The sequence below is a fragment of the Phoxinus phoxinus genome (genome assembly GCF_949152265.1).
Source record: "Phoxinus phoxinus genome assembly, chromosome: 21".
Taxonomy (NCBI): Eukaryota; Metazoa; Chordata; class Actinopteri; order Cypriniformes; family Leuciscidae; genus Phoxinus; species Phoxinus phoxinus.
Window position 1 is genome coordinate 21,309,189 of NC_136896.1, and position 13,820 is coordinate 21,323,008.

Below are 13,820 nucleotides of genomic sequence, written 5' to 3' on the forward strand. Positions count from 1 at the left end.
GGAGGGTCTTTGTCTTTCTCAGGTGTGAAACACTGAATATTCATGGATGTTTAGCCCTACTCACATAAAGCTTTCTTACACAAGACATGTCTTACGAATTTTAAATCAATATATTGTCTTATCTGAATGAGTAGTCAGGATGATTTTCACATAGTTTTGGAGCAAATATTCTAGGCTACGTGATGCAATTTTCAAAAGTCTTGTGAAGAAATAATCAGTTAAGATTTCATGACCTTATTTCAGTGAATCTTTTGTTATTTTCACAAACCACGCATAAATGTAATTATCTCAAAACTACAAACTTTTACATGCATGCTGCTGACATATTGTAGCAGAGTTTGTGCTGAATACAGTGTAATAAGACTTTAGCCATGAAAATGTCACAAGTAACAGAAATAAGCAAAAATGTCAGAGCATGTCAGAACACCTTCAGGACCCCGAAAATACCTCAGGCCCAGAGGGTTAAACAGCAGCAGGAGTAAGGCCTATAGCCTAGCCTAATTCATTTCTTAACCCTCTACCGCATGGTGTTGCCATATGGCAACGTGCTCTTTCTGTTCATTTCCTTGCCACTGTCTCTTTAAGAAAACATTCTCGTGTTTTTTGTTGGAATGAGAAGACCTTAGTTTAGCCAATGATGTGCTTTGGTTAAGTCACATGACATGCAGGTTTTTTTTCTGGCGCGATTTATGACAGACTGCGTCTCTTGTCGGTAGTTTCTGAAAGCAAATTTAAACATCATTCAGAAACAAGGACCAGCCCATATCACAAACACACAAAAAACGGAAACTTCACCTCAGGTAAGCTATGATGACATATTCACCACTCAAAAAAGTTTTTATGAAATTAGTTTTTGGTAAATCGATCAAATGTCTGTGTTGCCAAGCGGCAACACTGTGCGATAGTGGAATGAAATTATTGCAATAGTTTAGCTAGCCAAAAAAGGTCAGCTGCAATCTGTTAAGCTGTAACAATAACAATATTAATGCCAGTGATATAATGTTTATTAGTCATATGTTAAGAACTGCCTAGGCATTTGTATTATGGAAAAAAATCATCTAATTTACTTGGCATTTTTACTTTTGATTAGATACAGTATGAATACAGATATATCAGATATACAGATATATGTGTGTGTGAGATGGGTAGGTTTAGGGCTAGGGTTAGTGTAAGAGGAGAGAATATAGAGTTTGTACAGTATAAAAACAATTACGAGTCCCCACAAAGATAGTGAACCAGACGTGTGTGTGTAGGTTTGTAAGTTACTTGTGCAGAAAGTGACAAAGAGACCGAGTTATGGGTCAGGTCAAAGAATAGGTCCAGAAATCAAATCATCCGTAGATTTCTACATGTTTTTCACATAACATTAATGCATGTTTGCTTATGTTTCATTAGATCAAGAAGAGGTTAGATCTGCCCAGTGCCCACCATTCCAAAAGAAGCCGTTCCAGGATGGAATGTTGAATTTCCATGAACTGCAATGTTTTTATGTAAATGTTTTTATGTCAATGTTGTATGATACATGATGAACATTATTATATTTGTTACTAACTGTATACATTTGCAATTGAATAATATTAATAAAAAAAATTATGAAATTCAAAGAATATAAAGCATTATTCAGTTAAAAAGAATGGAATAAATAGAATCAGTTGGAAGAATCATTTGTTGGAAAGTATGTATAAGGTGTTGTTTATAAGTACTGTGTTAAAGCTTATTATAGCACAAATTGAATCAACACAAACAACAAAAATATTAACTATAAATAAATTTACACTTATTCTAAGTCATTTCCACTATTGTATGTTGTTGCCATATGGCAACATATCATAAAGTACCTTAGAATAATATTTTTTCCAAAAAAAAATTCTACAGCACTTCAAGTTAAGCCATTCTAAGAAAAGAAAAAGAGTCAAATATTTTTTTTTATAGGTCTAGCATAATGCGTGCGGTAGAGGGTTAATATTGTTTGCTAGAAACACCAATCTATCAACTTGATCTGGATCAAGTGCGGCTCTCTTTTTATTGATGTTCCCCGCGGTGGAGAACACGCGTTCGGAGCGCACAGACGTGCCTGGCACACACAGGTATTTGCACGTCAATGTTAAGAGAAGAACTATATCTTTAACGGCTACTTTACCATCTACGGTGTAGAACCCAAAATATTTACAGACACTACTTTTTAGATGAGTTGGGGTCGTGACCGTTTGAAAAGCCCCACCCCCTTTAGTTACTGTTGCTATGTCCGACAGCCACGACACTCTCACGCCACACCATGTTCTCACTCAGTGAAAAATACATCGCGGAGCAGAGAGGACACTGACAATACACTGATAGACAGGACAGACCAGGTTACTTTTGATATTAACCCTCTGGGGTCTAAGGTGTTTTTAGGGTCCTTGAGATGTTTTGACATGCCCTGATATTTGTATTTTTTTTCAGTTGCTTATAAACATATTAATGGCAAAGGTGTAATTACACTATTTAGCACGCACATGGCTATCATAATATGTGAGCAACATGTATGTACATGTTTGCATTTTTGAGAGAATATTATTTATGCGAGGTTATTCAAAAAACTAAAACTTAAATTTTCTGATATAAGACCACAAACGACCAACTTCACATATTCCCACAATACTTTTGACTAATGGATGTTATCGCCTAGAGTTTTTACTTCAAAATGATCTGAAAATCATCCGGGCTAATCGTTCACATTAAACAATAGATTGGTTTAGATAGATCCATCTAATCCATTAAACAATAGATCCATGAGACAGAGAAGCCTCTGAAACTTCCTGAGGGGCACCTACCCTGAAGGAGGCTATCAGCTGTTGGATAGAGAGAGCACACTCTTGGAAAAGTTGATCCTGAGCCCCAGGCATTCCAAATAACTGAGGAGCATGGATCTGTCTCTCAATAATTCGGTCTTCGACAGACATAACGAGCCAATCGTCGAGATAGTTCAGCACGCGCACTCCCTGTTGCCTCAAAGTAAGCATCTTTTAGATCCACCATAAAAAAAACAATCCCCCGGGCGAACCTGCGCAAGGATTTGTTTGGTAGTTATCATTCTGAACAGCTTTGTTCAAATGTCTCAGATCTAAAATGGGGCAGATGGCACCGTCCTTCTTTGGTACAAGAAAGTAACGGCTGTAAAACCCTGACCGGCTCAGCGCGGGGGGGACTAATTCTATCGCCCCTTTTGCTAGCAGATTTTGCACTTCGGTGCGAAGCACGTGAGCCATGTTTCTTCTCTCTGGGCCGCCTAGCGAAGGGGGACCTAATACCCGCGCACAGTGCAACATTGACTAGCCCATATCCAGCTGCCTGAGCTGAACAGGGTGCTGTGAGATCTGGATGCGCTCTTTTCGAGGGCGGTCCGGCTAGAGCTAGACTCGGACCCTCTCTCTTTCCTCCTGTGGCTAGGAGGGCTTCGATGGCTCAGGGTCCAACACAATGTGGGGTCGGTGGGCCTGGCGCCGGGGCGGTGGGTAGCGCTTAGCTGATCTTGAGCGATGATGGGTATCAGCCGCAGGACGGGGCTGAGAGACCCGAGGTGCTGGTTTCCCTGGCTGAGAAGGCGGCGTGCTCTTGTGGCGGCTCGAAGCAGAGCTGGAGTGCTTAGACAGGAAGTGTTTCATGGCTTGCGAAGACTTCTGTGCCTCTGTGAATCTCTCGGAAAACCCTTTCACAGCCGGGCCGAAGAGACCAGTGCTGGAGATAGGCGAGTTGAGAAAAGCCGTCTTGTTCGCCTCCTTGATGTCCGTGAGGTTCAGCCACAGGTGGCGCTCGAGCACAACGAGGTTAGCCATACCTCTGCCGACCGCTTGTGCGGTAGCCTTTGTAGCGTGCAGGGCTAGGTTTATAGTGCTGCGCAGGTCACGGAATGCCTCAGGATTCGAGCTAGACTCGTCCATAGTCTGGAGAAGCTTGGCCTGAAACGCCTGCAACGCCGCCATGGTGTGCAGAGCCGATGCAGCCTGACCAAAAGCAGAAAAAGCGCGTCCAGCGAGGGCTGAACTCGCTGAAGTGTTTCGGCAGGGCTTTGAGGGGTGTACCACTCTAGATCTCCAGCCAGCAGCAGTGGGCGGGCATAGATGTGCGGCAACTGTTTCCTCGAGCGGTGGTAGCTTCTCATAACCCTTTTCCGCTGCACCGTCAACAGAGGAGAGCGTAGCGGAAGTGGAAGCGCTTGTGCCTGCTGACTATGGCGCACGCCATAACTTTGTGAGTTCATCGTGGACCTCAGGGAAGAAAGGCGCTGGCTGGTGACGGGGGGGCCTGCTGGCGTCCTGGCAAAAAACATCCATCCAGCCGGCTCCTAGGTGTCTCCTCAGGCGAGGCCCATTCGAGACCGAGGTCTGAAACGGCCGCAGTGAGGATGCGCAGCATCTCGGCGTCCGAATTAGTTCTGGTAGCAGCTGCGCTAGCACCAGACTGTGAGAGGGCGGGGTCAACCGAGCTTGACCACTCTTCCTCAGACGCGGCGATGGAGAGGAGACCCGCCGCTCGAAGGGAGGGGCGCTGATCTGCCTGAGTGAACAGGACCGGGGAAGGAGACTGAGATGGAGAAAACGAGGCACGCAGGGATGTGGCCGGGGTGGGCTCGCTTATTTCCATGTGCTCGGGCTGCTGTTGGCTGCGGCGCTTCTTCCACGGCTAAAGTAATGCCGGGAAGGGAAGTGTGCCCGTCTTCCTCGTGTAGACGAGATCCGCACGAGGTACACAAGGAGCGAGGCATTTGGAACAACGCTTGCTAATTTGCTCTTTTTGTGAACCGAGTGTCGCAGCGGCAAACACAACAGTAACAGAAAGGATATATCTTTAGCGTTTCTCGCCGGATGGCCTCAGGTGAGCAGCGACAGAAGAGGAGCGGCTTCGATGTGAGTTGAAGGCGCAATCAGCTGTGTACAAGGCTAGCTCTAGCTGTTTGGCTTGTTTCCACGGCGAAGGCTTCAGAGGAGTCAGAGACGTGAAGAGTCGCTGAAGGAGATAAAATCTGCAATTTTGGCCAAATGGACTCTCTTTATAGGCTTAGGCCACGCCCATTTAGGCACACTCTTTAGGCGCCAAGTCACCTGATTGGGTCGTGCGTCAGAGGCGCTTGGCCATAGGATGTGCAGTTGCTGCAGCACAGCCAATGGGTGAGCTAGACGTTCTGCTGTGTTTGCTGTGCAGCTGCACTGCGTTTTTAATTATTTGCTTCAGTATTTCTTGAGGAAAGGAGTTTCCCCACTGCGTATTAGCTACACAATACGAAGTGACCGTTCTCGAAAGTGAACTTTAGTTTTTAACTTTGGTACCACTTACACAACACCGTTTTCAACTGAAAACAGAAAACTTTTAATGCTTTGAAATAGGGATCAAAGTGAAAGTTTTTGAAAACAATACCGTTATCATCTCCGTGAAAACTTCAAAAACGTATATATTTGAAATCGGTGACGGCATGCACATGCATATTACATCCGTTTACCATATTTGTTGTGCTCTATGAAATTTAGACTTTTATGAGAATAAAGACGTAAATTAAATCTGTTTATCATATAAAGCAATCATTTCTCTTTAGAAGACATGGATTAAACTGCTTGATTACTTTTACAATGTCTTTATAAACGTTTTGAAGTTTGAAAAACAAACTTCAAGTTTGGTTGCATGGAGTTTTTCTTTAGTAATGCTGACAGAATGGAACCTGTATAAAGTCTTTATAGCGTTGGCGGTCCAGCTGGGTTCTGGGGCCCCACACTGCAGGCCCCTTACTGCGGTTAAGAATAGAGAAATGAATCCCAGCCCAGTCTCCAGCCTGTCCCATCACACCATCCAGAGCGTCAATCTCCTTCACCAGATGACCTTTCCCGACACCCCCCAGCGATGGGTTACACGAGAGAGCCCCTACAAGATAAATAGAGAACTGTGTTTAGAGGTTGTTATAATAACATCTAAATAAGGTGCTAAAGTAAACCTTTCAACTCACCGATAGTTTGGATTTTCTGTGTGATGAGAAGCGTCTTTGCTCCAACTCTGCTGGCGGCCGCCACTGCTTCGGTTCCAGCATGACCGCCACCCACCACAATGACATCATAATGTTGAGTGTGAATGTCAGAGGCCGTGGAGCAGGTGGAGAGTCTCTTTGGAAAGCGCAATCTTCTTACCAACATGTGTGATGATTGTCAAGGTGGCATACACTGCCTTGGATGGTAAGGGTTTTCGATCTGTGATCAAAAAAGGAGGTTACATGCAGTTTAAAAAGCTGCTTTAGTAATCAATATGCTTTTACATCTGTCTACAAAAGCAGCATAGAACACTCTCCAGCAGAAATACTAAATTATTGGTTATTTTAAACTGCAAATCTAATCTCTATCCTAAATGTTGCATCTGCAAACCCAGCTGCATTATCCAGCAAAACAAATTGTATGGAAATTTGCACCATAGCATGTACAAATTAAATGTTTAATGTCAACCCCATCTTAGCAAGGTGGGGTTGTTGTGCCGAATTTCGACTCCCTGACAGAATCTGACCCCCCCTCGCGTGCACGCGCATGACGTCACTTCACTATTCGCGGCGGTCTTTTTTTAATGTTCATCGCCGGTAGTTTCCACACGTGTAATTCCTGTCAGGAACTCTGAATTAATTGTTTTTTATAGTTATCTTTATTAATGGTTGTTTTGCCCTGCTTTATTTTGTTCTTTTTGTTCTTTTAACTACTAGCCTATGTTATTTTTTCATTAAACTCCTACGTTTGGGTTCAGTAATCTCCATGTCAGTCTCGTTCCCTCCACACATTTAAATGTAGGCTATTTATAGCTACCGTAGTTTGTTTGTGTGTGAATTAAATAATATTAATATGAATAAATAATAATTTCTTAATCAGTAAACATACAGGTGAAACTCAAAACTTAGAATATCGTGCAAAAGTTCATTTATTTCAGTAATTCAACTTATACATTTTTTTCGAGTTTCACCTGTACATCCAGTACACCTGCCAAAAATCTACAACTTTTTATTAGATCTCATAGCTGAGGAAGAAAAAAAGGTTTGAAAAAAGTTGGGGGGGAAACTCCCAACATCTCTTTTATGGAGATAACTTCTCTTGACTGCATCTTCTAAAGGACAACTGAAAAAAGTGTTCAAAAAGAAAAAACAAAGCAAATATGTAAAACCTTTGTCCCTTTTATGGATTAACAATATATAACCATAAGCCTATATAAAGTGACACACAATCACAATAATTTTAATCCAACCTTTTAAACATGTCTTACAATGGGGAAAATTATCAATGAACATTGGATGGACAAAAAAAAAATAGTGGAGTTCTGACATATTTCCATTGATAACAGGTCATTCATGAGAGAAAAAGGCATTCATTAATGAAGATGGGCATGTGACACACTGCCACATCAAAACCAAAGGGACACCACTTCCTGGGGCCTTTATTCTATTATGTAATTCGCCACGAGTACTGATTAAAATATTTTTACTTCACCATTAATGTGTTGACCACATTCACCACTCACTGATGGAATGTTACATAAAAAGGTTACATGAGGTCTTTTTTTTTTTTTTGGAATATATGCAATTTATTTCATTGCACTTTTTAATGCGTTTCACTCTCTCAGACAAAGCTAAAAGCTAACATTGGCGGAGAGAACGATTTCGGCAGGTGCTGGGTTAAACATAACAATGGTTTTATGTGTGCGTCACTGTATATGCTATGCATATGGTTATAAAATATGTTGTTAATTCGTAAAAGGTACAAAGGTTTTCATAATGGCCATTTGCTTCTTTTTTCTTTTTAAACACTCCATTGCCATTGCAGTTGACCTTAAGAGAAATATATGCAATCAAAAGAAAAGACCTGCTGTACCAGCTCATAAAGTATCTCCATAAAAGAGGTGTTGGGAGTTTTTTTCAAACCTTTTTTTCTTCCTCAGCCATGCGATCTAATAAACAGTTGTTGTTGTTTTTTGGAGGTGTATGTAGGTTTACTGATTAATGATTTATAATTTATTAATTCATAATATTATTTAATTCACACACACACACACACACACAAACGAACTACGGTAGCTATAAATAGCCTACATTTAAATGTGTGGAGGGAGACTGACATGGAGATTACTGAACCCAAACGTAGGAGTTTAATGAAACAAATAACATAGGCAAGTTAAACGAACAAAAAGCACAAAATAAAGCCGGGCAAAACAACCATTAATAAAGATAACTATAAAAAAAAAACAATAATCCAGAGTTCCTGACAGGAATTACACGTGTGGAAACTACCGGCGATGAACATAAAAAAAAAGACCGCAGAAACGAGTGACGTGCACGCAATTATGGGGAGTCAGATTCTGTCCCTGTAAGTTACCAAATGGCACACTTCATGCACTTTCGGCCTTGTGGACAATGGCTGCCGCGTGTCCGTTAAGTCCGTATAGAGTGTCCCATTTGTCATTTTAGCTCTCAGAAGGGTGCTCGCGAGCGCCCTCGATGCGCACTTTTGCCGAGCCCTCACTGATGCGTACTCCCCAGCAGACTTCTTCCCGACAGTCAAAGCGGCGTTACGTCAAGAATCTGCGGACTCAGAGGAAGACCCAGACCGCGAGTGCTTATGGTGCCATTTGGGTCAGGGAATATTCATAATTCGGCACAACAGGTGTTCAACTTCACGCAAGTGGGGATGTTTTCTGTAAATACGCGCTGCAGGGTACGTTAATATGTAAAGTTAACCTACGTCCATTCGCGACCACATTCTACTCTGAGCTTGCAGGAAAAAGCTTTCCTGTTTATTACCGTAAACAAAGCTGCTTTGGAATTCTATATCTATGTAGAAAGGGCTAAATAAAGGTGACTTGACTTAAATTACCGTGAATGCGTGCCTTTTAACTGCATGTTCGTTGATTTATGAGTTGAGGCTCACTTCTGGAACTCTAACATGACAATAAACTTCTGACTGCAAGAACTACTCACCACTGCCCCTTCTTCTTTTTTAACGTCTTCTTTTATTTTAATGTCGGGCCGGTGTCATGCAGAATCCCTACTGCTCCTGATGTAATCTCTCCTGTTTACACAAGTTATTCTTTGTCGTTACAGTGAACATCCTCTCTAGGTGATCAAGATCAGGAAGCAAGCAGCCATGTCCTCCTTCTTCTTCTTTGGTGTTTATTGGCGGTTGGCAACCTAGTTTATTGGTGCATTACCGCCACCAACTGGAATGGAATATGGATCAGGTTATTTGCTTTTATACAAAGTATAAAAAACATAAAAACCAAGCAAAACAAATAGACAAACTGGAAAATAAAACAATAAATAAACAAAAAAAAAACGTTATATTCTTTTATATCATTTACTTTCTTTCACAAATTGAATAATTTCATCATACAACTTACTAGCTGTTTCCCTTAATAGACCTGATAAAGTCATGATGTTTAACTTTCTTTAATGATTGAATAAGGTGACATCTCTCTTTTTTATATTTCCTACAATGGATTAATACCCCGGGTGCTTCTCAATATCCCTCCTCGTCTCCTCGCTCCTCCGTCCTCCATCCTATGACCCGGAAACCGATCGAGCTCAGCCATCTTGAAGGACATCTCAATTCTTTAATTGCACCGTGAGGAGGCGAGGATCGAGGAGTGAGGAGGCTTCCAGAGGAGCTATGAGCGAGGATACACAGGTGTATCCTATGCGGAAGTGTTTTATTGACTTAACGTGACGCACGTGTAAATTCTTCTTCCCCTTCACATCTGTCACAATAATTTTATAGCTATATAATTTTATTGCAGTTTATATAAACCACACGTCACATATTTCAACAGGGTATCTTGCTTTATTATTATTTATTATGAATTTCTTAAATAACCAAACTTCAACAACACAAGGGCAGATCTTTTGAGCGCTGCTGATGACGCTGTAAAGTGACGCTCTAGTGATCAAGTATTCCAATGTATAAAATAAGCTTTCATTCGATTCCTCCGTCCTCATTTCCTTTCCTTGCAGCCTTCCCCCGCGTCCTCCAGGGGATGGAGCTGAGACGCGAGGAAAGGAAACGAGGATGCACAAATAAGAATTGAGAAGTTATAGAAGTTTGAGTTTATGAAAATGTACAATGTTAAAAATTTAATTATTCAAGAAATCTGTGCGTAGTTTCTTCAGAGAAGAGTGATTGAAGATAAGAGAAGCAGCATTTCGGCTGTATTGCATTGGGTATAAAGTCAGAGTAAAGAGATCACGGAACACTTTGTTTTGCAAAGTCCTACTACAGAATTGGTGACCAGCAATCATCAATGAAGGGAGAAGAGGGGTGTTGAACAAATGAGCTAGTGCATTTTTTGCCATCAAAACGAAGGCAGAAGGGCTGTAAAAAATGTGGCTGCGATTAGTTAAAATTTGTTGAGATAACTTAAATATCCAACTTAACCAAACTAAACTTAAGTTAACTAAACTTAATATTTTAAGTCAAGCTTGAACACATACTTTTTAAAGTTGAAACAATGTTGGATTTTAAGTTGTGCTAAATAATCGCAGCAATTTTTTTTACAGTGTTGAATAACCATATCATAATGTTTACGATTGCACTGAAAATACAATTTTGTACCAAAATCTTCAAAAGATAAAACATTGCCATAACTGTCCAGTAAATGTGTGACAGACCAAATGTTGTTTTCCATCCATTTATTGAAATACAGGGACTTATTTCTAAAGAGAATGAATCTGCAATCCCAGATGGGCTCATCATGGGGAGTAACATTGTGTTTGTACAATAGTTTCCAATATAACAGAACTTGTGAATGAAATGCAGACAGTTTTACAGGAAGTTTTGGAACATCAAAATAACAGCGTAAAAGTAAATCAAAACCCTGGAGACACTATACCAGAAGCTTCTATTGTTTGCTGAAGCATCTTCTTAACCATTTAGTCTTTAAAGGTTCCATTTATACAAACAAAGTCTATGGCTTGTAGCCCACCATCTTCGTAGTCTTTCACTATAGTCACTTTTTTCAGATGGGGTTTTCTTTTTCAGATGTAATCAAAGTTTAACGTATTGATGGTTTTAGCCGCTTTGTTGGGGATATAGATGAGACCAAACAGAGAAAGATCTCTATTTAACCATCTGTCTAATCTTGATTTACATTCATCCATTTTGTTCCATACATTTAATGTTTCACTCAACTTAGTATCTTTGGTTATGTATCCCCAAGTATTTGACTGCAGTTTTAATAGGGATACCATATGCTGCCTCAAGGTGGCAGTCATGTATAGATAACAACTCACACTTGTTCAGGTTCAATTGTAACCCAGATGCTTTTGAGATGCTTCTCCACGGTGAAGGCTTCAGATGAGTCAGAGACGTGTAGAGTTGCTGAAGGAGATCAAATCTGCTATTTGGCCAAAATGGGCTCTCTTTATAGGCTTAGCCCACGCCCCATTTAGGCACGCTCTGACGTGCTATGGCGCCAAGTCACTTGATTGGGTCGCTCGTCAGAGGTGCTTGGCCATGTTTTTAGCCAAGTATGTTACATAACTCAGTGGCACACTAAGGTTCCAAAAAACAGAATGCAAACAAAGTGCATAAAATTTAACGATTAGTAAGACTAGCAAACAAAATAAAAGTCTAAAAGAGTTTATCTTGAATTTATTGAAGCAGCGTTGAATCCTCAATTTGTATGCTTCTGTGCTGTGTGGGGAGGGGTAATTGTGGTCCAGTACACATGCGTAACAGCACTTCTTGGACATTGAGTAATTATACTTAAATTATGGGAGTTATATGTTCTAATATTTCAGCAACAATATACAATTTTGGTTAAAATCAAGTAAACATACATTTCTATAGTAAGGAATACTATTTGATTTTACAGTGTAGTGGCAGGAAACTGCACAAAGGACAGGAAACTGATGATTGCAAACTAAAATTCCAGGAAAATTAAACTAACTGAACACAATTGTGACAGAACACCACCATCCTGGAAGGCACGGTCTCACGCCATAAAATGGCTGAGGAGGTGGTTGTCAGGCTGGTGAAGGAGAAAGTCTTGGTTGTCTGACCCAGGCGGAGCCGGTGGTCCAAGGGAGGGAGAACCAAAGGCGGAGGAGTCAGGGCGACGGGCTGAGGTGGAGTGACGGGATCTGAGATGGGAGAGAGAGGCGGAGTAAGATCGGTGACGACAACACAGTATGAAAAAGTTTTTGTTTTTTTTTCTGTCAGGACTAGCAGCAATGAAGGCACAAACAATTCAGGGCTGGATAGGAACAGCCATGCCTAACACAAAATCCTGGTATTGACTGGTGGTGAAAAGAGTTTGGGCAGGGTGGGATGTGCTACCTCTGCTTCCCAGTCAATAAGCCTCTCATCCATGTCCAGCTCCACCAACACCCCTCTGGGACTCTGGGACAATGGTCCGCGCTGTCTTCATCACAGGCACATCCATCGTGGCAGGCGTTAACGCCCCGTCTACGGTGGGCTCTGGCTTCTTATCCGGGCATGAGGGTGATGGCTGGCTGGGCTTTGGGTCTAGGTCGGCAGGGTTTATGGCCGATAAGACATCAGTGATGGGTAGAAGTGTTCTAGGCAGAATAGCTTCTTTCCATATGAGGTTATCCAATACTGGCAGCTCCAGTAATAATTTGCTCCCAACCAGTAAATCGATTTAAGTGTTAAATGGTCGAGAAATGAGTGTTGTGCCAACACACAAACAGGCTGAACAATTCAAAAAAGGAAGTCCTTCTCAAGCAAAGGAAGTCCTTCTCAGGCAAGAGCAATGAATGGTGCTCCCTTTTCCATTGTTATTTTTATGGTCGGTTCTTCTGTCACTGTTGGTGGCAAGATGACGCACAACGATGAAGAATCAGAGGCAAACAGTGTTTAATAGTATCCATATGGAATTAAACACAAGCCAGGTAAGAAAGCAAAACCATAGTATAGATGAGACCAGACACAATTCAAATGAAACACAAGCACTTAAATACACAGATCAAATGAGGTAATTAATGATGGACATTTGAACAGAACGACGGAATCAGATCAATAGCTACGGTGACAAACTAAGGTGGGAAAACAGCAAACAAAGTTCAAACATATTAGTACCGTGACAACAGTAGCTATGTTTCCATCACCCTGTTTTTATGCACATTTTGAAGTATCTCATCAGAAAAGATTGATGGAAACGGCAAATTTAGATTTTTTTTAGAATGAAGGCAAATTTAGAAAAAAAAATTTATTAAGGCAAAAACTTTTTTGAGTAGGCCAAAAACCTGTAGAGTAGTTTTCTGGGTTCAAACATTCCGACACGCAAAGTGAAGCATTCACATGACTGGAAAGAAAGTGAGGCTTCGTTTTTTGTTGATCACGTGTTTCTCTGAAAACAATACGCGCTCGGCACTGAGCTTCATGAGAAATTGCGCTGCGTGGGCTATACTTGATACGCGCTTTGAAGCTTCAGTGTCAAATGTAACATCATCACATAGTCAGAAATATATCTCACCAGTCAAAAACTTTTTCAGATGATTCAGTTCATACGACACTAGATGATTCACACTCGACTCTATATATTGAAAGGTTAGAAGACTACAGGGGTTTATACAATTTTTCAGGGTTTTATTAAATTATTTATTTATTTATTTTATACATAATGAGCAAGTTGAATGAAGAACAAAGTTTTTACAGAATGTGTTTCTGTTGGTCTTGTGGGTTTTCCTGTGGGGCTAAACTGTGTGGGGAGTTTGACTTTGTTGACATTCCCTGCTGTAGCTATAGTATCTGCCTAGCTCATAATTAAAACCTGTAGTAGCCTACAAAGTTAACCGATGCCAGATGAGGGAGTGT

General features: G+C 41.1%; 1 protein-coding gene across 1 annotated transcript in view; it reads right to left on the reverse strand.

Moving 5' to 3' along the window:
* The window catches only part of mto1 (mitochondrial tRNA translation optimization 1), a 43,184-nt gene extending 33,616 nt beyond the window's left edge, over positions 1–9,568 (reverse strand). The window contains exons 1-4 of the mRNA XM_079595198.1: positions 9,388–9,568; positions 8,969–9,207; positions 5,975–6,212; positions 5,693–5,892 (exon numbers count right to left, since the gene is read on the reverse strand). Coding sequence (XP_079451324.1) covers positions 5,693–5,892; positions 5,975–6,158 — 384 coding nt within the window. The 5' untranslated portion in view covers positions 6,159–6,212; positions 8,969–9,207; positions 9,388–9,568. The remainder of the gene's footprint in view (positions 1–5,692; positions 5,893–5,974; positions 6,213–8,968; positions 9,208–9,387) is intronic.
* Positions 9,569–13,820: the final 4,252 nt, after the last annotated feature.